At 40.0% G+C, this 24,843-nt stretch overlaps 1 protein-coding gene across 3 annotated transcripts in view; it reads left to right on the top strand.

Annotated features, from left to right (window-relative positions):
- bahd1 (bromo adjacent homology domain containing 1) overlaps positions 1-24,843 on the top strand; it is a 46,169-nt gene that overhangs the window by 11,825 nt on the left and 9,501 nt on the right. The window contains exons 1-4 of one of the 3 annotated variants that reach the window (XM_027172427.2): positions 11,761-12,096; positions 15,931-17,544; positions 21,328-21,701; positions 24,094-24,253. In XM_027172427.2, the coding sequence (XP_027028228.2) occupies positions 15,951-17,544; positions 21,328-21,701; positions 24,094-24,253 (2,128 nt within the window). In that variant the 5' untranslated portion in view covers positions 11,761-12,096; positions 15,931-15,950. Of the gene's footprint in view, positions 1-11,760; positions 12,097-12,142; positions 12,376-15,930; positions 17,545-21,327; positions 21,702-24,093; positions 24,254-24,843 lie in introns of those variants that run through there. The other 2 variants (XM_027172431.2, XM_027172428.2) reach the window with 2 other exon arrangements.

Raw genomic sequence — 24,843 nt, 5'->3', positions numbered from 1 at the left:
GTTTGGTCAGAAAGAGAAGAATTTTCATCAATTTCGATCTTTTATTTGATTGATTAACTGTCGACATGGCTTGTTTAAAGTCAAAGATAAAAACAACGTCTACAGATGATCGCACAGAGAAGTATGCGCTTGTTCTCCCACATGTCAAACTCAAAGCAGATGTCTGTTCAGCATCTGTGTTAAAAGAAGTAAAGAAACAAAACGCAACCGCATCCATTTGTCCCATGCATTTGTCGTTATCCTAGTTGGATTAATAAGCCTAATCATTATTGGTTGATGGGAGACAAAGTGGCTTGGTAATTACACCTCCAGCATGTTCTCCATGTGTCCAGGGGGTTTCCTGCAGGTACTCCAGTGTCCTCATCAGACACATGTTGTAGGCTGATTGACATCTCTTAATTTGTCTTTAGTGTTTGCGATAAACTGCCATCCTGGCCAGGTGTACCCTGCCTTGTGCCCCGAGTCTCCTGGGATAGACTCAAGGTTCCCTGTAATTCAGTATGATAAGCTGTTGAAGAATTATTGGTTAAGCATTTAAAGGAAACTGTTAATTACTACTCCAGATCAGTTTTTTAAACCAATGTTGCTAAAGGATATTGCTTGTAATCCTTCAGATGTACATGATGAATGCAGATGACAATGTGAGCGGTACTGCATGCGGTGTCTCATGTCAAGAGTAACACTAACCTGAGCCTCATTTCTTTTTAGCAGTCGGTTAAGCAATTTAGTTTGGTTCATTCTGACTAGTAAGCAGGAGTCAATTTGAACTGACAAGATCCTGGGTGCACATGAGAAAAAAATCCTCAAACTCCCTGAGATATTCCTTAAACCAATGAGTTTAATTTGGGCAGTGGTTTAGTGGAGTCTACATTTATAGCATTTGGAAGACACTCTTATCCAGAGTGACTTACATTTTATAAACCTGAACATTAATGGCCTTGATCAGGGGCCCAATAGAGGAGCTTGGGGATCTGCGATTCAAACTGACAACCTTCTAATTGGTAGTCCAACACCTTAACCCCTAGAATATCCCATCTGCGGAGTCTGTTTTGGTATAAACATTTTAACAGACTTGTGGTTACCGCACAGTTAAAGGCATGAGATTGCTGTGTCGGTGGATGTAAACTTCACAACTGTGTCACAACTGTGTCAATCTTCAGTGCATCGGCACGAATGTGTGTGTCTGCATTTTGTTTAGAATTTTATTCGTTGTTATTCAAGGAACAACTGATAATTCACTGCTTTGTCAATAAAAAAAAATTTTAAAAAAGCATTTTGAAAATACATCTTCTGTTAGTCACTGAGGATAAGAGCAGCTGCCAAATGGCGTGAAGGTAAAACACAAATATATCAAGGGAGAGACTTGTTTTGCTTGTGATCTTGTCTCCTCTGCGACAGCGCTGTCTGTCGCTGACTCTCATCGACTTTGATTTAATCTCAGAAACTAAATCCTCCAAGGTGAGAAATTGCTCAGGCCACATCAAAAGCAGCTCTGGTACATCGTGCTAATATTTCAGTGAGGTTTGTGCCACTGTGGAATGTTTTTCATTCCCTTAAAGCTTTTTGGCTTCGACAGTTCCAGCTCTTGTATATGTTTAACGAGAGATAATATGTTTCATATGGCTAATCTTGAAACCAATCAAATTTATCCTGATCGCTTTCCAAAGCTGTGGCAGTGAATTTACTAGCATGTTGGGATAAAGAAAAAGAGGTGGTGTCGAGGGGGAGGGTTACTGAATACACACTCAGCTGTTTGCGAGCACAGTGCAGCTGAGATAGACGCGAAGCATCGCCCGGAGCTCCTCAGTCTGTTATCGCTCTTCAAGTGATTACACTGAGAGGACGGTAAATCCTGTTTATGAGCCACACAAAACGCTTTCCAAGCGAATGAGAGCTTCCCAGGCTTCCACTGGGAACCGCAGCGCACATTGGCTTTAAAGCGTCAAATGACAAAAAAAACTATTCAGACACTTCCAGGTTTTTTTGTTTTTTTTTCCCCCATTTGTTGTGTTTTTGCAATTACCTTTATGTAGGACACTTTACAGAGTTTGACGTAGTGAAGTGACATGACCCTTTTACACTATCAGCTGCCCAAGATTTTGTAATGCATTTTCAAAGAGGGATCTTTGTCATTCCCCCCCCAGCATGTTGCACATCTCATCTTTGAAGACAGGCTGCTTAACATCCTACAAGGCTTCCTGTGTCATGTCCTGTCAGATCAGAGGTGACAGAAAGCCTGTGAGTCTGAGCCAACACAAGCAAACTTATTACAGTGCACGAACATTTTCAGGCTTCTCAGTAGGAGCTTTTATTCTGTGAACATCACTGTTAAGTACTTGCTTCTTGTATAGGTGGGAAGTGCTGATGCAGGACTGGTTCAGGAGCACAAAGTAATATGTAATAGCACACGGTCAAATCCAGTTAAAGCAGTTTATCCTTAAACAAATCAGTTGTTTGCACAAAATGTGTGACTAAAGAAAGAAACTGTGATTTGCTGATCTTTTTTTTTTTTTTTCTACGTTCTGGTCCATAAGCAGTTTACACAACCACAATGGATTTGAAATGAAGCAATCAAGATGTGATTTAAGAGTTTTAACCAAAAATATTGGATCAACCATTTTGGAATGAGAGCCATTTTTACATAGTCCCTCCTTTTTTCAAAGGCTCAAAAATAATTGGACTAAATGATAAAAATAAGGATCCGTTTTTATAGTCGGATGCAAGTCCGAGTCTGGACTTCATGAACATCACCAACTGCCAGACCTTAACCACATTCAGTTCTTTCTTCTTGAAAAGCTAGTGAAAAGCATGCCCATTTATTCCTCGTGGCCATTTAAAAACATTTCATGTCTTTGCGTTAAGTAGCTCTTACGTTGCTTTCACTGTACGTATTGGGTCATTATCCATCTGTACAGTGAAGCCCGTTCCTATCAGTTTTGTGGTGTTTGAATTTGAGCTGGAAATGCTTTGTAATTCATCCTGCTGCTTCAGTCAGTAGTCTCATCATCAGTAAACAACAGTACACAGTATCACATCCATTAGCAGTCATACAGCACCTGCACATGCTTTAACACAGCCTCCACCATATTTGACAGATGGTGTGGTATGCTTTAGATCATGAGCCCATCCTTTCCTTCTCTATACTCTTATTATCATTCTGCTACAAGCTCAATTTGGTTTCATCTGTCCAAAGAATCTTGATTCAGAACTTGGCAGACTTTTTTACCCATAGGTTTTTTTTTTTTTAATCAATGTCTAATCTGACCTTTCTGTCCTGAGTTTTCCCATTGGTTTCCATCATGAGGTAAACCCTTCAATATGTATTGACGTTTGTAGCCGTCTCTTGAATGTATGTTTTGACAGCGATACTTCTACTTCCTCGAGAGTCTGCTTGGCTCGGTAAGATGCATTGATGGGGTTTTTCTTTACAGAATTCTGTGATCATCCACTTTAGTTGTTTTTGTGGTCTTTCTGGACTTCTGGCATTGCTGAGACTGAAGGTCTCTCTGATAGGTCTGGGTTTGTTTGTTTATTTGTTTATTTATTTATTTGTTTATTTGTTTATTTATTAAGTGATGTCCTCCTTTAGTTGCAATCACATATTTTTGAATTAAAACTGAAAGTCTATTCTTCGATCACATCTCTATTTCAAATCCAGCTTGATGCTACATACTTATGAACCCTACTCAGATTTGCATTATTGTACTTATTTATTTACCACAATAAAAAACCCATGTCTGCTGGAAGTCGGTTTAGAACCCAGGAAAATCTAATTGAAGGTTTTTGAACATCCTTTTCCTGATCTGCTGTAATAATAACCACCGTTCTGGGAATTCTTTCCACTAGAATTTGGAATGTAGACTTGGGGATTTGCTCATTCTATCATACTTGATAAATCGTGTCACCTCACTTTATACACACAGGGGCATTGTCATGCTGGAACAGGTTTGAGCCTTAGTTGCAAAGACATCCTACACTATCGTGTGCTTCCAACTTTTATCAACGGTTTGAGGATGAACCACCTATTGGTGCAATAGTCAGAGGTCCACATACACGGCCATATAGATTATTTGTTAAGTTTTATACACTCACTGTCCACCTTATTTATTTATGCCTATTTGGCTGTTCGGTTTGTGTGAGTCTGCACTTATGATAGCCTTAAATTCTTGTTCTGGGCTGGCAGGAGTGGGATCTGATGTGGTCATCTTATCTGTCTCAAGGTTTGATGTGTTTTGCATTCTGCGTTGCTTTTCTCCTCACCATCGCTGCAAAGAATGCAACGACTTCCTGTCCGGTCCGGTCTGACGTCTGATAAACAAGGCTTTTCAGCCTGCAGACCCTCTGCTCACAGGCTGCTTTTGGGCTTTAGCACTATTCTGTGTAAACCAGTCCACATGGCACCGATATCCATACCACAATTGAAGTTACAGATGTCAGTTTCTTTTTTTTTTTTTTTTGTGAACATTATCTGAAGCTCTTGATTTGTATCTGTAGGATCGTGCTGCGGCAACATGATTGGCTGATTCGATAGATACAGTAAGAGCATACAAATCAGCAGGTGATTAGTGATTGTATTATTAAATGCTGCTATATATGGAATATAAAATGTAATTGAATTCATTTGTTTGTGTAGCGCTTTTAACAATGGACATCAAAAATTCTCAAAGCATCTTCACAGAATGTAAAATTTGTATGTAGATTTATTTGGATTTAGCCCTATTTATTCCTAATGAGGAAGCCTGAGGCTGAATGTAGAGTGATGATGATGATATTATTATTATTACAATTATTATTACTGGAGTACATTTACTTTCTGGATTCTTCTTTTGATATGGATTAGTACTAATACAGCCACACTTTTTATAATTTTTTTGTCAGGTTGCTCTGTGAGGCAAATTAGATACCCTACTATATGCCTTGAAGCAACATCACGACTTCTCATGAGCTAATCAAGACACAGACCTGACAGTCTTGTTCTGAGCTAATGTCTGGGCCAGAAAAAATGTAAACACAAGCCTGTAGTGAGGAAACTAGCTGCACAGATTGACTGCATGATTGTATTGTGGATCACCATTTTTTCTCAAGCAGCCGTTGGAATGATCGAATCATTACAGATCGTGAAACACTTTTAAACGTTACAGACTTTAAACCGCGTTCTGTAAGTAAAGCTTTCCTCAGTTTAAATGAGCTGGTTTTTTTTTTTTTTTTAACACGAGCTACAGTGTCGAGGAGAGATTAGTGCTGTTGGGAGAACATTTTACTGAAAGATAATTTTATCTACGGAACAAAGTTTGAGTGACTCATTAAAAGAGGGTTAAAAGAAATCCAGGATTTCCTGAATGACATAATTGAAACCTAATAGACGGCCTTTTTTTTTTTCTTTTTAAAAATACGATGCTACTGTAACACTATGTTGAAGAGTTAGTGAGCTAGCTAGTAAGAACCACACAACCTACACTATGCTGAAATATATCTGCCTATTAAAGAGCTTTCTCCTTCAAATGTGGCAAGTAAATTGGAGGAATATGTAATAAAATATTGGCTGTATTAGTTAACACACTTAAATGCAGTGATGAAGTTTAAGACTTTTTATTTGATTGATTTTTTTTATAAACTGACGGCGTGATTCGACATTCGACGCCTTGCCGCGTCTCGTTCTATCAGAGAAGCAAGAGCGCAAGGAAAGGAAGCTGTGCTTTTTCAGAACAGAAGGAGAAGAAATTTCAGCACAAGTGTTCAGCTGGTTTCAGTGTGTGTATAATAGCTGGTCAGAGGCTGTGTCAGTCAGGTTAGAGCAGTAGCACTCCGGGTGATGACTCACCGTATTAACCTTTGCACCTTTTGAGCAGCTGCATCAGTGACGTTTCCACTTTTCAAATGTCAGCGTGCAGATGGATGGAATGTTACTCTGGCTGCTACACACGGTGACAAGCCTAATGGGTCTTAATTGCACCAACAGCTCCACAACCGACATGATGTTATTAGTATGATGGGTTGAATAAGTGCATGTCACCACGATATCTGTCTGGCATGTCAATGAAATTCACTCGAGTTTGTGATTCTCGCTACAGGATGCGTGCCGTGCTTAAAGGATTATTCTGAGGTCGTCGTCTTGTTTATAACAAAGACGAAATTCTATTACGGAGAACCCGATTCGTCTGTGGGTCTACCTCGCCATGTGAGAAAAGTAGCGTGCTACAGAAGGGCAGCCTTTTTTTGCCCCTCTTCTCTGTGCTAATGGGCTTTAATAGATGCTAGATAGGAGCTTTACTGGAACTCAGGTGACTAATGCCTCCTACTTGGTAGCTAAGGTCATTCTTGTAAAGGCGGCGTGTGGCCTGCAGACGTCAACAAAATACGTTTTTAACTCTTTTTCAGAGAGGACGTGGAATTTGCGAAATGTTATTTGTGTCTGTTTTGTGGTGTTGATGTGATGTTCAATATTGAATATTTTGTTATGGCACACCACACAGTGGTTGTTAATAATTTATATGAAAGCAGACATTTGGCAATTTAAGAATTTGTAGCTGTTCATAAGTACTAAGGCAAAGTTTTAATAGAAATTTAATCGAATACTTAAACTAAAAATCCTTAAAAACTTTTGTGCTCTGACCTTTCTTTTTAAACAGTGTTTGGAAGACTACAATAATATTTTAACAATACAGAAACTTAAAAACTGTACATGGTTTTCATGGTGATCTCAATTTATTAATAAAGTAAATAAATAAATTTATTAATTAATTACTGTCTAATTATCTCTTTCTCCCAAAGGCCAAAAAATGGAATTTGCTTCCTTGTGGCAACAAATTTGTAGAGAAATTTAAAGTAATCTTTTTTTTTTTTCCACACAAATCTTTAAAGTAAATAATGATATCAAACCTTATTTCTGCTCTGCGAGTTTCTCAAAGTGCTAAAATTTTGAAGGTGATATTTTAAGCCACTAAAATCCCGTGTAATGTTATCCCAACAGACGTAAAAACATCTCCCACTGAAAGCCAACAGTGTTCATTTTATATCAGACTTGCAGCCATGAAATCATTCATTTGTTTATACCGATTGAAAATGTCCCATAAGTGGAATTTCACTCCAGAGTACTGCTAAAAAAGATTAATTCGTCTGAAACCTGTCGGAAAACGATTCCACGCTGTGAGGCGCTTTTAAGAACTTAATAAATTCAGTTGATGACTCTCTTTGACTCTGTCTCGTAGAAATCCTTTGCATTGTTGCGTCGTGGAATCAGCATTGCTTCCACATCACATTGTTAGGATGCAGTCATGTGTTCGCTCGCTGCCTTCGTTACTTATTTGAGTAACTCAGGTTGCTGCTCTCTTTCATGGGCCTCGTGTATTGAGCTGGATACAACAACATTATTTGTAGATGGTTAGCAGGTGCATTTGAACAAGAAAGATGGAGGTTTTGTGTGTGTCTGTGATCAAGTTTGTATTACTATTCTGAACAAGCAAGACATAACAAAACAATAAAGAGACATGACGAGCCAAAACATGGGGGAAGGGGTGTGTTTATTTGTGTTTTTCAAAAAAAAAAAAAAGTATGTATGTAGTTAGTTAGATTTAGGAAAAAATTATTACTCATAATATACATTAAAAAAAAATCATACGTTTCTGAGCAAAGCATGATTTTTTTTTTTTACTAATATACTAAGATACTAATACTTAATACTAATACTGATACTTCATTTAAATGTGTTTGAACTTCATTTAAACTTCATAAACTTCATTTAAATACCATGGTGAAAGCAGTTTTGAATGAATTGGCTTTTTTCACAGAAGTACACCCAGCAAATATTTTCTTCCTCTAATTCTACTTAATACAAATCGGAGTCATCGTTTAGAGGATATAAACCCGGATAAGGAACGTAGTAAAAAAATATCCCAGAACAGGTGCTATTAGAAATGAAAGAAATGTGAAATTCATGAAAATCAGACTAATATTTGGGTGGTGGTGATGAGAGTCGTGAAACTTCGACTGACGTGCTTCATATCGTAGTATAATTGAGAAGTTCCTGCAGAATTATATACAGATGATGCTGGCAAGTTTAACTAGCTTACGGCAGACACATGAATTTAGTGAAAATGTTATGAAACTCAGCCATTCAATGTTAATGACTTTAAGGGGAGGCAAAACAAAGCAAATCCATAAAGTAAGATGTATACGACTACAGCTTGAAATAGGACTTAAGTAATGGCACCCTGTAAATTGAGTACCTGTTTGTTGCGTACTGTATATGCCGTAGACGACATGCCGTGGCTACGTTACTGGAAAATTTGGCCCACGCTACATGCTTTCGTTCCTTGATTTAGTTCCTTGCTCTCTTTATGGAGTTTTGTGGATGACCCTGAAATTAAAATCAACATGCACACTTGAGTATGAGGAATATCAGCAGTACTGAAATAGTACTGATTTTAATCAGTATGATAAAGTAGGTCACGAGTCGTAACAGGTCATTAAGGTAATCTGCTGTTAATTAGTGAAATGCATATTTGACATTAATGGACACATTTCAGAAAGTTACTCGTGAACTCATGATCCTTATTTTAGATCTAGCTTTGTTGTGGCTGAAAAGGAGCAGAAATAGATTCTGTAATGAGGCCAAACAAATAGAGGCACTACGGTGGCAAGTGAGCTTTAATTTCTTTACCTTTTCACTGAGTGCATGTGTGATTGTGAGATTTAAAGTCTTCACATTTATCTGGAACATTTCCTGGAAGCGCATTTAAGGCTCCAAAGAAACAACCAAATAAAAGCCTTTTTTTTTTATTACATTTTATGGTGCACAGTATCCCTAAAGCGTACGCTGTATGTCCAAAAATATATGAGCACATCCTGTAGCACAGTTTGTCCTTTCTGTGCATTTCTAATAATCTCCGCTCTTCTGAGGAGGCTTTACGCTAGATTTTTAAGCGTGGCTGTGTGGATTTGTGTTCATTCGTGGAGTCATGTACTGTTGGAAATCTAGTGGGAATTATTTCCATTCTCTTTGACCTTCTAATACATTTACACAGAGATTTAATAACAGTTGAAAAAAATTTGTCCCCTAAAAAAATTGTACTCGTTGCTGCACATTTTAAGCCTGTGTATGTAATTGAGTCGTTACACTGATACGGTGACGAGATTTCCTGATTTTAGTCATGACATAAATGGCGTCTTGTGGACATGGCGATGGAGTTAATTTCGCAGTAGATTACAGCTGCTTTTGGAAGATCTACAGTACCTATGTGGTGGAGTGTTAAATTTCACTTCGGCTGCCTGACTAGTGTGGCGTAGGGAACAGTGAGGTATAAAAGTGTTTCATTTGATAAAGAGGATTCGTTTTGCTTTTTGTTTCATTTTAAAGATGTATTCTGTCACATCGATTTTGCTCTCATTGTCTGCTAGCTTTTATTCACAAATGCTGTACTGCTAATGATTGTTTGCTCTGGTTCAGGGCTCAGCACTGATCTTATGACCTCTACAATACATGACAGGAATAGCTGTGGACATGTGAATGATAAACTGCCGAAACTCTACGTAATGCTGCGTGACATCGTAGTACGTAAATTCATGAATTAGTTTCATTTTACAAATAATGCTAGTTTCATTCTAAACCATTTTTTTTATATCCAAGTCACTAAGATTCATGGTTTTATTTGTTGTATACAGGATACAACTTGCAGTGAAAGGAAAACCCGGCCACTTATCCTAGGCTGTGCGTATAAATAAGTGTTAAACTAAGTTATAGAAGAAAAATAGAATGAATAGAAATTAAAAGGAATGTGTCAGAGATGACACAGCTGTGTTCGGACCCCGGCCAGGTCGCTCCACTTAGTCACTGGTCTCACATTGGGAACCGTGAAGTTCTCTCATTAACAGACTATGTTGTGCAGATTTTTTTTTTTTCAGTATCAAATCCAGTGTAACATCAGTGCATGCTGCTTTACGAGAGTTATTGCTTACCCTCATGGCACAGCCACCTGTCTAGATTCTTCAGGCCCATTTGTAAGGGATCTGCTGTATGCTGGCTTTTAATCAGATAAGCGGCAGCAGAAGTAGTGCAGATGGACTGAGCTCTGAAAAACTTTTTTCTTGCTTCTCGTCTAAAAGCAAACTCATTGGAAGCAAAAAAACAACAACAAAAAACAAACAGGGATTTAAGCATAGAACGATAAAATGTCTATCTGGCTATAAACTTTGCTGTATCCCAATAACAGGATTTACTTAGCGCTGAAGTAAATCCCATTAAAACAAGCTGGATTAAGCTGTGTGATGGATGAGATACTATATGGTGATGACACATGGTGTCTCGCGATGTATTAAAACACCCTGATGAACCCTCGTTTTGACATGTATTAAAACTGGCTTCCATTGTTCTGACCAGAATTCTTAACGTTTATTCAGGGAGTGAATTACAGGGGATGGGTTGGGTATGACACTCCTTAATTCAGAATGCTGTTAATACAATAGTATTTTATAGGAGGACGATGACCCTTTGAATGTCACCATGTAATTAGCTCTGTGCGTTTATTGGAACATATGAATGCTGTGATTCATCAAACCAACCTCAAGACTGCTCATCTGTAGCCTCGTCTCGGCATTGAACCATTATTTGTTTCGAGGGTTAATTGACATATTGTTGTTTTTCGCGGCATCAAGCTTGCGACGATGAGTGTCATTCCTAAACGATATGCTCTTTTATTGGAGGTGTCATTAGAAGAATTGGTTTCGTTAAACCAGCCTGGGACTGTACGTGTTTTGGATCGATTTTGCCGTCATAGACACAAACTAACGTCGAAAATGAAATCTGACGTGCTCACCGACAGACATTATAATGTCGCTGGCAACTAAAGATGGCAGCCGAGCATGTTGTTCCAGCGGCATCAGAACTTTTCGGATTATAATCTCGGAGTGTATCCACTGCTACAGTACAACGCACGTTTAAAGCGAACAATGCGAGGATGAATCCAAACTCACGGTTCAGCTACAACACTACTCGTCTCATAGGCATAATATATCCGAATAATGCTGATTACCTCACGCTCACTTCGAAGGATGAAGTTTCTGTTCCTACGACACCATATTCTGAGCCCAGATCGCGCTGATTACCGATGTAATTAGAACTTTTTTCTTTAATCGCAGGTCCGTCAGAGGAGGATCTATGTTGTGTAATCCATAGGCTCCTGGAGAAACCCCTGTTCTTTACTAAATCTCCACCTGATTAAAATCATTAGCTATAATTTAGAGCCTTTTTTTTAAATTGCCCGTGTGTGTGTGCGTGTGTGTGTGCGTGTGTGTGTGCGTGTGTGTGTGCGTGTGTGTGTGCGTGTGTGTGTGCGTGTGTGTGTGTGTGTGTGTGTGTGTGTGTGTGTGTGTGTGTGTGAACAGAAAAACAACCCAATGTGCAGGACCGGGGGTTAGTCATCTTCAACCGTTAAAACTATTAAACTGACATCCTCAAACTTTTCATGAGGAATTATTTAGTGCACGCTGCCCGTCTTCCTGGAGCTCAAGCTTCCCTGTAGAATCCAGTTCCTAATCCGGATCTGGATAATCAAGCAGGCTGATGAACTGGAGCAGGTGTATGGAAGTGAAAGCACTTAGGGATGTTAGTTAGTGATCCAGGAGCAGGTTTGGTGGTGATGAGCCTGATCAGATCTTGTGCTTGCGGCATGTCAGGACAGATCAGGGTGAGGTTTGAAGTGACAGCTCGTTACGTAACAGACCTTTGATTACGTAGAAACTATAAACAGCTGATGAGTCTGGCTGTTAGATTCGGCATTTTGTCATCCCCTCCTAGTGAATGGAAATAAAGATTGGATCAGAAATGATCCTCTGGTCCTTTTCTTAACTCGGTCCCGGCGCGACGGCAGCGCATGAATATTATCGTGCGCGTGCTACTTCGGAAGTAGGTCACCGCTTCAGCCGCGTCTTGTCAGCTGCTGCTGCTGCTGCTCTTCTCTTCGGTTCGCTTCCCTGCCGAACATCGAGCTTTTTTTTTTTTTTTTTTTTTTTAAATAACCGAATCCGGGAATTTCACCGCTTTCGGAATGTGACGCTTTTCCCCCCTCTCTCTCTATTCGGCTGACAGAGTGCACACGGAAGGTAAACGCAGGATTACTAATGTGTTTTTATTGCGTTTTCGCTTGTTTGAGTGTCTCTGTGTTTTCGTCGTCAAGGGAAAGAAATGCGTCCGCGTGAAGGATTACAGCGCGAGCGAATCGGTGGCTTTATGGTGTTTTGTTGAAGCGCTCGTGCTCGGTTGCTTGTAGAAGCAGCTCGTTTAGCGCTGACGTATCGTCGCTGGCTTTGGGGTCGTGAACAGGCTCGAAGAGGCGTTTGCTGCTCGCTGCCTGGCTTTTGGTTCTCGTTCTGAACACCGAGGTGGGATTCGTTTGTTCTGCTTTGGAGTTGGCCGATTCCTGTGTGTGTGTGTGTGTGTGTGTGTGTGTGTGTGTGTGTGTGTGTGTGTGTGTGTGTGTGTGTGTGTGTGTGTGTGTGTGTGATTGTAAGGTCTGTGAGAGGGGGTGTTAGGAGCCCCAAGAGCCACGATTTAAAATCGGGAATGTTTGAGTCCGTGTAGCGCCCTGTGTGATCTTATCTTAACACCCTTCTACATCTCTACACACCCCTCTACATTTCTACACCCCACTCTATATCTCTACACCCCCCTCTACGTCTTTACACACCCCTCTACGTTCTTTACACACCCTTCTACATCCCTACACCCCACTCAACGTCTCTACACACCCCACTCAACGTCTCTACACACCCCACTCAACGTCTCTACACACCCCTCTACGTCTCTACACACCCCTCTACGTCTCTACACACCCCTCTACACACCCCTCTACGTCTCTACACACCCCTCTACGTCTCTACACACCCCACTCAACGTCTCTACACACCCCTCTACGTCTCTACACACCCCTCTACACGCCTAAACGCCCTCTACGTCTCTACACACCCCTCTACGTCTCTACACACCCCTCTACGTCTCTACACCCCACTCAACGTCTCTACACACCCCTCTACGTCTCTACACACCCCTCTACGTCTCTACACACCCCTCTACATGCTTAAACACCCCTCTACACGCCTAAACGCCCCTCTACGTCTCTACACACCCCTCTACGTCTCTACACACCCCTCTACAGCTTTAAACATCTCTAAATGCGATTATTGTCTGCATCCCAGCAAATCATTAGATCATTAGTCTTTCTCTCGCTCTCTCTCCCTCCCTCCCTCTTTCTCTCTCTGTCTCTCTATCTCGGTCTCTCTTTTTTTTGTTTTGTTTTGTTTTTCGTGTCCTTTCAGTCAGATCAATCCCCCAATCTCAGCACAGTGAGAGAGAGAAGGAAGAAAAGCTGATCTGATTTCTCTGTAGATTACCTTTCAAAGTTAACATCAATTCATATGGAGGTTTGATTAACTAGGCTACTTTGTCTCTGGACCCACGTTCCCAGTATTAAACACTAAACCATTTATATGCTCCCTTTTGGGGTCATTCTTCATTATTCAGACAGCACCCCCAAAAGCCATCTACCAGCAGTTCCACATGACATATATAACAAAAGGATGGAAAAAGGACAGATTTTTTTTTATTAAACACAGTTCGTTAAACTGTTAGCAGTTGTCTTTTGTAATCTGGGATAATGTTACGTAGAAAGAAAAAGTACAAAAGTAGTAAAAGATGTTATTTTGTGGGATTATTGCAGACTGCTGAGGAAGTGTAATCCTTCTATGATTTTTTTTCTTTCAGTAAATGCCACTGTCTTAAACCTGACTATGAAATTAGTTCTGATACGTGTGTCATCTTTATGTGAACTCGCTCGTCTAACAGCTTCATGAAGTACAGGCCATGTTTTTGTTTTGTTTTTCTAACCACAGATTGCCTCGTTATTTGTCATCATGGTGGAGGAAGTAAAAATAGAATAAAAAAATAATGGCTATCCGAGTAGGGAAATGCTGCAATAATCATTTCACTGGAAACTATTTCCTGGCCATCTTGACTTTCCTCCTGTAGTGTTGAATTTTTGATCACATTTTTATTTCTCCATGCAGATCAATTCTATATATCTGTCTGTCTGTCTGTCCGTTTACTATTTTCTTCTTGCCTGAAAATATAACGCTGCCGCTGAATCTCAGCTCGTCACACGTGAAATTTCCAGCGCTCTTTCAGTTGTATGCGAAAGCCCATTCATGTACAATAAAACCTTCTGAATCTTGTCATTTTCTAGCAGCAAACTACTGGTGCCTGAGCTCTTAATATTCTGATTACATAATGGTTCGGCACTTAAAGCAGTGGAATGTGGGCTATTTCTTAAAATGGATTTACTGGATTTTACTTCTTTGACCAAGTACCAGCAACTTGTCAGTGGAAAAAATTTACAGGAGGAAAAGAAAGGTTTACAAATCACAGCTCCCTCGAGGGAGTCGAGCGGGGTTAGGGCTAGTGTTAAGAACATGTCAGTCGGTCAAATCGGGCAGTTTGCATGAACAGTTATCTCAAATCAGGAGGCCCTGAGGTAGTAAAAATCGCAACGTTTTAGTAATAGAAATAAGCATAGCGTTGGGTATCAAAATAAATTTTCCGGTTCTGATTCCGGTTCCATTTCTGCCTTACGATTCCCAGTTCTGATTCTGGTTCCATAATAAAAGAAATGTGAAAAATAACGCACAATACTTAAACAATTCCATTTGTGTTTATTAATCACTCTTTAAATATTTTAAACAGAGCATTTCAGTTCATATCAGTTTAAATGTAAATAAATCCAACATCAAATTTAACATCCAGAATTACAACTTAGCAAAACAGTTAGCAATTTTTCTGAAGAAAAATTAACATGTCTGCTTTCTCTGGGAGAAGACGAGACCTTTCCTGGCTTATTGTATCTCCAGCTGTGGAGAAAACCCTCTCAGAGGGGGTAGATTTGCTTCATTGTTGTAGCTTTGGACATCCACACTTTAGACTTTTTTTTAGACATGTTTAACACAAAGCGTACCTCAGCACAGCAGCGCGAGTGACTGATTTCTGTGGTAAACTGCGTTAATTTGCTTGCGTGACTGTAAACAATTAATATTCATGAGGTAGGACATGGCTATTTAAAGTGACCGCTCCAAGCGCTTTGGCCGTCATCGCATCGGAACCGTGTTTGGAACCGAAACTTAAAAATTCTGCGCGGTTCCGGTTCCTGTTAAAAAAACAGAACCGGTTCTGAATAAGAACCGGTTCTCGGCTCCCAACCCTAAATAAGAATGCATGGCATGTTAAGGAATCTTGAGGGGACTGTATGGATAGTCTGCCTTCAACGTTATAGACTGTTTATTCTGACCTTTATTGTAAGCATGTGTGGTTTATACAATATGTGGGCAAAAAATGTAAGCAGGAATCTTGGAAAGCGGAAAAATCTATTTCTTTCTGTTCTTCCGCATGATGTATAGTGTTAATCTTTAAAGAAAATAAGTAGGGAGTAACTGTCCTAATCATGGAGATTTATGTACTATTTGAACTTCAGGTTCTAAATATCGACTTCAGGATTAAGTCCCATACTTATCTGAGCAGAGACGGCAGAATATTTATGGTGATAAATAACAAAATCAGCATACTCAAAAGACCTCATTCATCACGGGAGTATTTACATGCTGCATGTGTTTTTCCGTGGCAGTCGGTTAGCGTTTATATGGGAGATGATTTTATGAATTCTTATTTTACTGAAGGTTCTTGAAAATGTATGACATCTTGGAATTCAGTGCAGTGCTTATAAAATAGTTATTGGATCTATCTTTACTTTGCATAGTCAGCCGCATCGATTTCAGCGTCCATTAGCCAAAGCTAGAACAGGAACCATAATTTGAATGAATCAACTAGAGTATTTACAGACCTCCATGCCTCTAACACAACCGAGTTTGAGCATTTCCTTTTTCTCCCCACTGTAGGATCTCCATGGACGATTGTAATGACACACGCACGGCAGAGGAACTCTATATGTAGATACCGAAGTGAATCCAAGGAGCAGGTGAGCTGCCAGACACATGCTGAAACCATGGGCAGAACCTGGCCAGAACGCCCAGTGCTAGAAAAGAAGACTAAAAGGCATTCCTATAAGAGAGGAAGAGATAAGGAAATAAAGCAGCAAAGCACAGATAGCGACCGGAAGCTTTATCCCCTCAGAGGACGGCAGGGAATGAGTGACGTGGGTTCCTTAAACTGCTGTGTTCTACTGACTCGCTTAGAAGAAGGAGGAACTTGTAAAGGCAGCATGAAAGCTGTGCATAAGAACAAAGGGAAAAGGAATATGAAGGTAAAGAAGGGAAGGACCAAACACTGCAAGTGTCGGAAAAAGGGCTGCAAAGCATGCCAGCCAACGCCTGGACCAAAACGCAACCCCAAACTTGACAAAACTGCCTTATACTTGGACCTCCTAGAACCTCGAAAGCGAAGGTTGGCCTCTCTTAACGCAGAAGCAGTCAACAGCCTGTTGTTGTTCCGAGAGGATTCCCAAATGTCCAAAAAACAGCAGAATTCTCAAAAAGTTGATGGTGAACTCCCAAAGGGGGAACTCGACAGTTCAAAGAAAGGACCAGAAGGCCAGAAACGGACGCATCCAGGAGAAAGAGAGGAGAAAACAAATCCGAAGAAGAAAAAGAAAACAAAGACAGAGTCTGAACATCTGGACCAGCTGAATCTCAACAGTCCAACCCCGCGGCGTCTAGCAGGTTTAAATGCGGCCGCTCTTCTGAAACTAACTAGCACCTCATCCGGAGCGAAACGGCGAGCGAAAACGGACGGCAAGCCAGGCAGCGGCGGAGCACGAACAAAACAACTGCAGGGAAAGAATAAAAAACAACAGAGCCCACCGTGCCTTTCCAAGCCGTCGTTATCTCAGCAGTGCTGCAACCTCTGCAAGAAGGAGGTGCTCAAGACCGACACTTTGTGGGAAGGGACTTCCGGGGGCCACGACTTCATCAAACCTGGATACCAGTGCAGGTCTATGCTGAGCTACTCCTTGAAGCCTGTGAAAGAGGAGAAAACTGAGACTGATGTGAATTCATGTTACTGCTGTTCCCAAGAGAGATCTGTGGAATACTGTCACCGGTTAGCCCTGTTCCTTGGCCAGAAGGCATATCCTGAAGCAGAACAGCATCAATTGCCATCTGTAAAAGGATTCCTTCCGTCCCCTCACACACTAACCCACCCAGCTTTGACCCTAGGTGCTCATTCTTACCCATGCTACCCTGGTTACTATGTCCACATTGCGCACCATGGGACATCCTCACTTCCTGTAAGTACAAGTCCTGGACCCCACGCGCCACCTTCCGTACCTCCTATTACACTGTGTCCTACTGGGGTCCAGAGACCCAAACTACTGCCCTCGCCAGTGTCTCATCCTTCAGCAATTCCTCATCCAGTGTACTGCAACTCTGTGGGGACGTGTTACGGAGAAGCGTGTAGAATCAGCGGCTGTGCCTACAGACACACTCAGCCCATCGCTAACCGGGCCTGCTCATTCAGTGCCGGATGCGCCAGCTGCAGCCACAAAATCAAGATGGGTAAGACAAAGCAAATGGGATGAAAATTCATTTGCCCTTAGCATGAGCTCCTTAATCGAATCAGTTATTCAACACTTGTGTCATAACTGGGGCTGTGCTGGTCAGAGAATATGCATACTGAATAACAGAATAAATAGCATTAGGGTAAAGGATCATGTTTAGCAGAAGGTAAAATTCAGAAGACTGTAATGGAGAAAAGCTTGAAAACAATGCATAGTAAAAAAAAAAAAAAAAAAAAGGAAAGTATATTTTCCACACGTCCCTTTTGTTAAACCAGATCCTCCATGCTGAAATGTAGCATGCCTTCTGCTACAGTATGAAGGTTATCATCGAGTCAGACGGGTAATATCCCCTGCCTCATACTCGCTATACTGTATACAATGCTTTTGAAAAATGCCTTGGAATTGGTCATGTGACATGACCGGGTGCTTGGTGTGGCCCTTTGCTGACTCAGAGAGAAGGTAGATGCTGGCAGAAGACGCCGGACTGGTTGTTTTAAATGGCGTCACTTCTTTATAACAACTGAACCGCTGTAGGCTTTTATTTATTTATTTATTTATTTATTACCTCTCCACATTCTAAGCAGGAAGATTTATAAGTAAAACAAGTTATGACACATGTAAGGAGAGCAAGAAAGAGTATTGTGTGGTTTGTTTAAAAAAAAAAAAGGTAATAACTGCATGAGTGTTTCTTAATTAAATTTTAATGTCATGGGGCCATATTAAACGCAGTAAGTCCAGTTAACCGTATCCAGGCAGAGGTTTTAGTCACAAACACTTTAACTCCTAATTAGCAACTGGATACAGGATATATTCATCCTTTTCTCACAAAGGCCTCTCTCTAACTGTCAGTTATAAGGACTATCTTTAAGCATTATGTGGCACAAAAGGGTGAAATAGGGAGATAAAAGCCATTGAGATGCTTTAAAAAGACAACCCCAAAAAAAAACCCCAAGAAAAATAAAGTAATGATTTGACTCAATGATGAAAATCCTGTTCCCCTTTATGCAGCCACTCCACGATGTCTGTCTGCTCACCGCTCTCTTTTCAATGCTAGTTTGAATGTGAATAATTGCCACAGGTGGGCAGGGTGCTGGTTATTTTTTGTTGGCAGGAGACTTGAACTGGCTTTTCTTTGTAAGGTGGCAGCTGTAGTCTTTTACCAACCTTGGATCAGCCACAAAGGCTGGCGCTGGTCGCTAAATAACCAACGGACCTGACACAGTCCCTGTTATTTCTGGTTAATCAGATGTTGTTAGGGGCTTATTCAACAGCTATAATGCTAGGTATATGGTTGTACCTTAGTGGAACCAGTATGCTTATTATATGTGTGTACAGTGGTTATAACCGTATGCATGTACTGCGCAAAATATCTACTGAGTTTTGGTGACTCTTATTGTATATTCGTACCAGACATGTTAGGATTATGATATTTTATTTAATCGTGGCATCACGGTATTAATCGACCAGTTAAAAAAACAAGCCTGCTGGTGAAAATGAAGGAAACAAATGACTTCAATCTCCCTGCACTTTATGTAACAAAAACCAAAAGGAAACTAAAAGATCAAATCTTCTAATTGTTCTTTTTTTCAGCTGGATAAGATTTCTGGGTATACGTCTAAGTAACATCACTGGAGGATGTCTGCAGTGATTATGGTTGTCAGGGAAAGCGATCTCTGTATCACATAGACTTGTGCCATGCCATCAACCGTTTAAATTCCATGCATGCTACATACACCTCATTTTAATTCAAACCCCGTGTGTATCCGCTGTTGTAGCGCGCTCACCTGTGCCGGGTGTTAGATCAGTAAAAAGGTCATCTAACCATAACCTACAATATGTAAGCTATACCTCTGACAGTAATTCAGTCATTTAAGTAGAACATCCAGAAGTATTTTCCAGAGGCTAAAACAATGGAATTTGCCTATTAGGAGTGACATAAATTTGGCCTGTATTTGGCTTCCTGGTTTGCCTTTAAGGTGCTAAACAACTTTTTTACTGTAGGATGTAATGAAGTCTTCACTGAGATCTCAATTCAGACAGGTTATACAGTAAAATCTGCCATTATTTCTATTCTATTTTCTGAAAGGTGAAATATAGTTAAGTGAGCAGGCAAATTGCTGACTCGTCAGATTCAGATGGGACTAAAAGCCTAAAGATACACCGGTAATACATTACTCCACATTCTTATGAAAAACTAGTCCAATTTAAAAAGGGCATTATGAAAGATATGTTTAAGGATTAATTTAACGTAAGGGTTTGTAAATAAGAGCTGAATTACAAAAAAAAAAAAAATGAAGCCATCCAGTCATACGGTGTTCACTAACCTTGAAACTACAATATCCTTAATTTGAACAAATGATAACTGACCACTAGGTGTTTTTAGGTGAGAAATGTTCCATATCAAGTAGAAATTTACTGAAAATACAGAATCACTAGAGAAAGCCTACACACCACAGGCTGTTGTGGTAACAAACGATCCGCTCTGTGTATTTCAGCAAAAACTGAAAATGTAGGTTTGTTTGACCTCTGGAATAAAAAAGGAAAAAGAAAATTTGTTTTGCCTTCAGAAAGTTGCAATTATTTCATCTTTTGCTGCATTAGTAAAGGAGCAAATCTGCCAACAAACACTATTTTGCAGCATGAGGTCCTCTGTAAATAAATGACTTTTCAGTATGTTTTTTAATAATCTTACGCTTGCGTTAAATATTTGACTGGTTCAACGGACAGCCGAGAGGAAAATTGTGTAGAATTTACTGTGTAGCTGATATACACTACGATTCCTTACACTGTTTTGTAGGCATGCATGTCCGCTTGTAATAATATAGAGACTTAACAGCTGAGTGAACATGCAGTGAGCTGCACATTCTCTCCCATGCTTGGCCAGTCACCTCCCTGAGAGGCCAGAATAAGCAAGCAGGGTCTATTAAGTTCAGAAAAAGGATTGATCCACAAACGCATTTGCTGTTACCTTTTATTTGCGCTGGCCCGCTGCCCAGTGACCTCATAAGGAAGTGCGATTATAGAGTAAAGTAGCACATCAGTGCTTTGAGACCGTCTGATGGCTGTTTGAAAGGAAGTAAATTACTCTGGAATTCCACAGCTAGCGTATCTCTGCGATGCTCAACGAGCAACCGAGCTAGAACACGAAGGCCGGATTACGAGGATGGCTGTCAGAACGGCAGAGGTTCGGTGCTAAAGATATGGTTTCGGTGACGTGTGGCCAGAATGTTAATGATTTTATGGCCACTTTTTGAAAGGCCTCTTAGCTGTTTAATGAGCTATTAAAATGTAGAATCACCAATTACAGCTCTAAACCTGTCCACAAATATTACATACTACTTATGTAGCTATTTAATTTTTCCAGCTGTGGAAAGGTTATGAGTGCGATCAGTGTGATTCAAATCTTATCATCCAGGCAGCATGTGAGATTCCTTCCTGCTTAAGGGTCACATAGAAACCAGCACCAAGGATTCCAAGAAAGACAGGGAAGCTTTTTAATCCATCAGTCGGTTAAGCAGCTAATAACTACAATAACACATGAATACGTTATACAGTACATTCATGCAGACTGGAGTTTCCCTCCAGTTACATTATTGCTGCATTTTAAAGCAATGTCTCAAAGAGGCTCTTTTTTAAAATTGACATAATTGCAGGAAATGTCAGATTACTAATAATCACGGTTTTTCACATTTTGCTAGGTAAATAAGCAGCATTGGTTATACTATTGTATTTAGGTTGTTTTCACACTAACCTCAGGGCTTTTTCTTCCCTGTTTTTACAGAGGACTACCCCTACCCACTGGACAAGCACAGCCCCACTATTTCCATGCCCCCCACCTTGCCCCTGTCTGTCTGCCCCATCCCCAGCGTGCCAGCTGCCACCCAGGCCATGCCCCACCTGCAGTCCCCTCTGCCGGACACTGGGCGTCCTCAGGTCCAGTTACACGTAGGCCGAGAGTGCCCTCAAAGTGCCAAGCCACCCAGCAGCTCCCGCTCTGCGATACGGGACACAGCTGTCTGCCCCCATGTGAAGGAGGGCCAGCTGGGAGCCAGCCATGGCAGTCCAAGCACCAAACAGGCCAAGATCAATCGGCGGCGGGCCACTAACGGCTGGCTGCCTGTGGGCACAGCAGCTGAAAAGGAGGTATTCATAGTGGTGCGTACTCAAGTTCTCTTCTGTTCTGTTCTGACGAGAAAATGGCTGGGGGAGGATGTGAGAACAGGCGAGTGTTGCCTTGCACTACTGAGACTGTGGAGGTGTGTGTGTGTGTGTGTGTGTGTGTGTGTGTGTGTGTGAGGGAAAAAGAGAGAGACATGATCCTACTTTTTGTGTATTCCTCTATTAAATTGTAATCTAAAGTACACAAAGGCCGTAACCTAAAGATCGTAAACTATTTGTAACAGAAAAGGATTTGATGTCTTCATAAAAGCCCATTTAGTCTTTGTGTTATAAAGAATAAGTTAAAAAGTGAAAGTCAAAAACAAGGCCGAATGCTGAAATCCTTTAAAACGATTAAAAAAAAAAATTATAATAAAAATATTTAAAATGAGATATCGTCCATGTGATAATACCAAAATATTAGGAACTACATTGTTGAATGTAAACTAATATGTCCAACAAAAAGATGGCACATTTCAAAGACAGAAAATCGAGTGCCCCATGTGTCTCACAGCCGCCAGTGAGCCGTTACTGCCTAGCGTGTTGTATACCATCATCCAGCGTGTTCCTGAATGCATCAGTGCCCATTCCTCCTCCATCACTAAACGAAGACCCTAGCGAGGTTGTGGTTAGCGCATGTCTTTGGCTCATCATGCTTCTGTAAAGCAAAGGTTTCTGCCATAAACAGGAAAAATTCAGCTATCTATTTCATTTATTATACATAGCAAACTTTATTTACAGCTTTTCCTATTTTGCAGTTATTGCCACATTTGCTTTAAACCTGAACTAATGTCTCTTGAGAGTTGCTGCCGTATCCTCCACTCTGGGCAGAGTGTCAGTGAGGATACACTTGCTTCCTCTTCGTATTTTTTCTTTTTTCAGGTGCTGTGACTCCACTGGTTACACTGTGAAACACTTTTTTTTTTTTTAAATCTTCACAGACATACAGAGACCTTTGCCTCTAAGAAATTCATTTTATTCTTTTTTGGCTGGTCATCTTATCACTCTGTGAGTTCGTAGGTGTCACTTGATGCATAGAAAATAAGTGAAGCAAATCCAGTGAAGCGTTTTAGTTCAGTTTGGCTTACACAAACATTTACACACAACTTAATTATTTTTAAAAGATTATTTGTCCATTTTTTTTTCTGTTTTGCACATTTATAGAGGCTAAAGTTGTAGATGTGAGGAAGCTACTGTGCCTTGTCCTATTAGGACCTTTCTATTTTCTCAAACAGCATTTTGCATAAAATATTGTACAACAATATTTTTATAATACATAAAGATAAAAACCTGATTTGCTGATTGAGTGTGAGTGTGATTTTACTTAATTATTAAAGTTAGCAACTTTTAAATTAACTCCAGAGTCCAAACAATGGAATTTGCCTATTAGGAGTGACATAAATTTGGCCTGTATTTGGCTTCCTGGTTTGCCTTTAAGGTGCCAAACAACTTTTTTACTGTAGGATGTAATGAAGTTTTTACTGAGATCTCAATTCAGACAGGTTATACAGTAAAATCTGCCATTATTTCTATTCTATTTTTTGAAAGTTGAAATATAGTTAAGTGAGCAGGCAAATTGCTGACTCGTCAGATTCAGATGGGACTAAAAGCCTAAAGATACACCGGTAATACATTACTCCACATTCTTATGAAAAACTAGTCCAATTTAAAAAGGGCTTCTGAAAGATATGTTTAAGGATTAATTTAACGTAAGGGTTTGTAAATTAGAGCTGAATTACAAACAAAAATGAAGCCATCCAGTCATACGGTGTTCACTAACCTTGAAACTACAATAATCTTAATTTGAACAAATGATCTACTGACCACTAGGTGTTTTTAGGTGAGAAATGTTCCATATCAAGTGAAAATGTACTGGAAATACTTACGGCTGTACACTTTCCAGGTGACATAATTACGTGTTCAACCACTAAAATCCTTCGTAAGGTTATCCCGACACACAAAATCAACTCGCAGTGAAAGCCAACGGTGTTCTGATTCATTTTTAATCAGACTTGTTGATATAAAATAGTTCATTTGTTTATACTGATTACAAATGTTTGATACGTCAAATTCATGCCAGTGTGCTGGTAAAAAAGGGGCCTTTTTTATTTTAGGAAAAAATAACTAACGTATCTAAATAATTGCAATGCTCGACAATGTATAAACATCTATTACTTTAGCAGGTAAGAGTTTATGATTTAGAAGTCATAGGTTTATGGAAACAGATCAAAATTTCATGAACAGCATTTAAATGATCATTCAAAATCTGTGCATTTTCATTGTCTTTTTTTTTTTTTACCCTCAAGTTCTTAAATGGTCATGATATTTTTGATATTTGCAGTGTTTACCATAGAGAAATAATAAATACTTACATGCCAATGATCTACAGGCTGAGGAGACACCAGCACTACGCAGGTGCTATGAAGGAGTGCAGAGAGACGGAGAAGTGATCAGGGTGCGAGACACCGTGCTGTTGCGTTCTGGCCCCCGAAAGAAGTCCCTCCCATATGTGGCTAAAGTGTCTGCCTTCTGGGAGGACCCTGAGTCAGGTACAACAAGATTCATTACTGCTTCATTCAAGAATTACTCAAACACTGCGTTTTTAAATTACAGATTGGATAAGATTTTACTAGCTAACGCAATTGTTCCAGTCAAACAACCATAAATATTATAAAGTTAGTAAAATGGACGAAGAAATGTTTTTTATTTGTCCATTCTGCATTCTTTGATCTAGGTATTGCATATGGGGAAAAAATGGTATCATTTGTAATGATGGCTCTGTGATTGATGAGTGGAAGAGTCCTCTGGTATCATTTGGAACAAGTAGCAATGTCATGTCAGCTTTCTCTAGCTGTTATGAACAAACTACATGACTCCGGTGTCTCTTGTAGTCTTTCATTCAGTTTACGAGTATAATCTTCTGTTTTATGTCCTGTTGTACTAGTTTCCTTCATAACTAGATGCTGTATTTATTTAAGCTGGTACAAAGGTTTGTGACTTATCTTGATGGTGGAACTTGCAAGACAATAGCAGACAGCACTCATAAAATGAGCCTTTCGAGACTCAAGCACACTTACATAGTTTTTTTTTTTTGCATACTTGTGTTGTCAACAACCATGATTGGACAAACCGTGCTCTA

Source organism: Tachysurus fulvidraco, chromosome 12 (assembly GCF_022655615.1).
Source record: "Tachysurus fulvidraco isolate hzauxx_2018 chromosome 12, HZAU_PFXX_2.0, whole genome shotgun sequence".
NCBI lineage: Eukaryota > Metazoa > Chordata > Actinopteri > Siluriformes > Bagridae > Tachysurus > Tachysurus fulvidraco.
The sequence above is the reverse complement of the archived record's forward strand: the minus strand, read 5'-3'. Positions and strand labels throughout refer to the sequence as shown.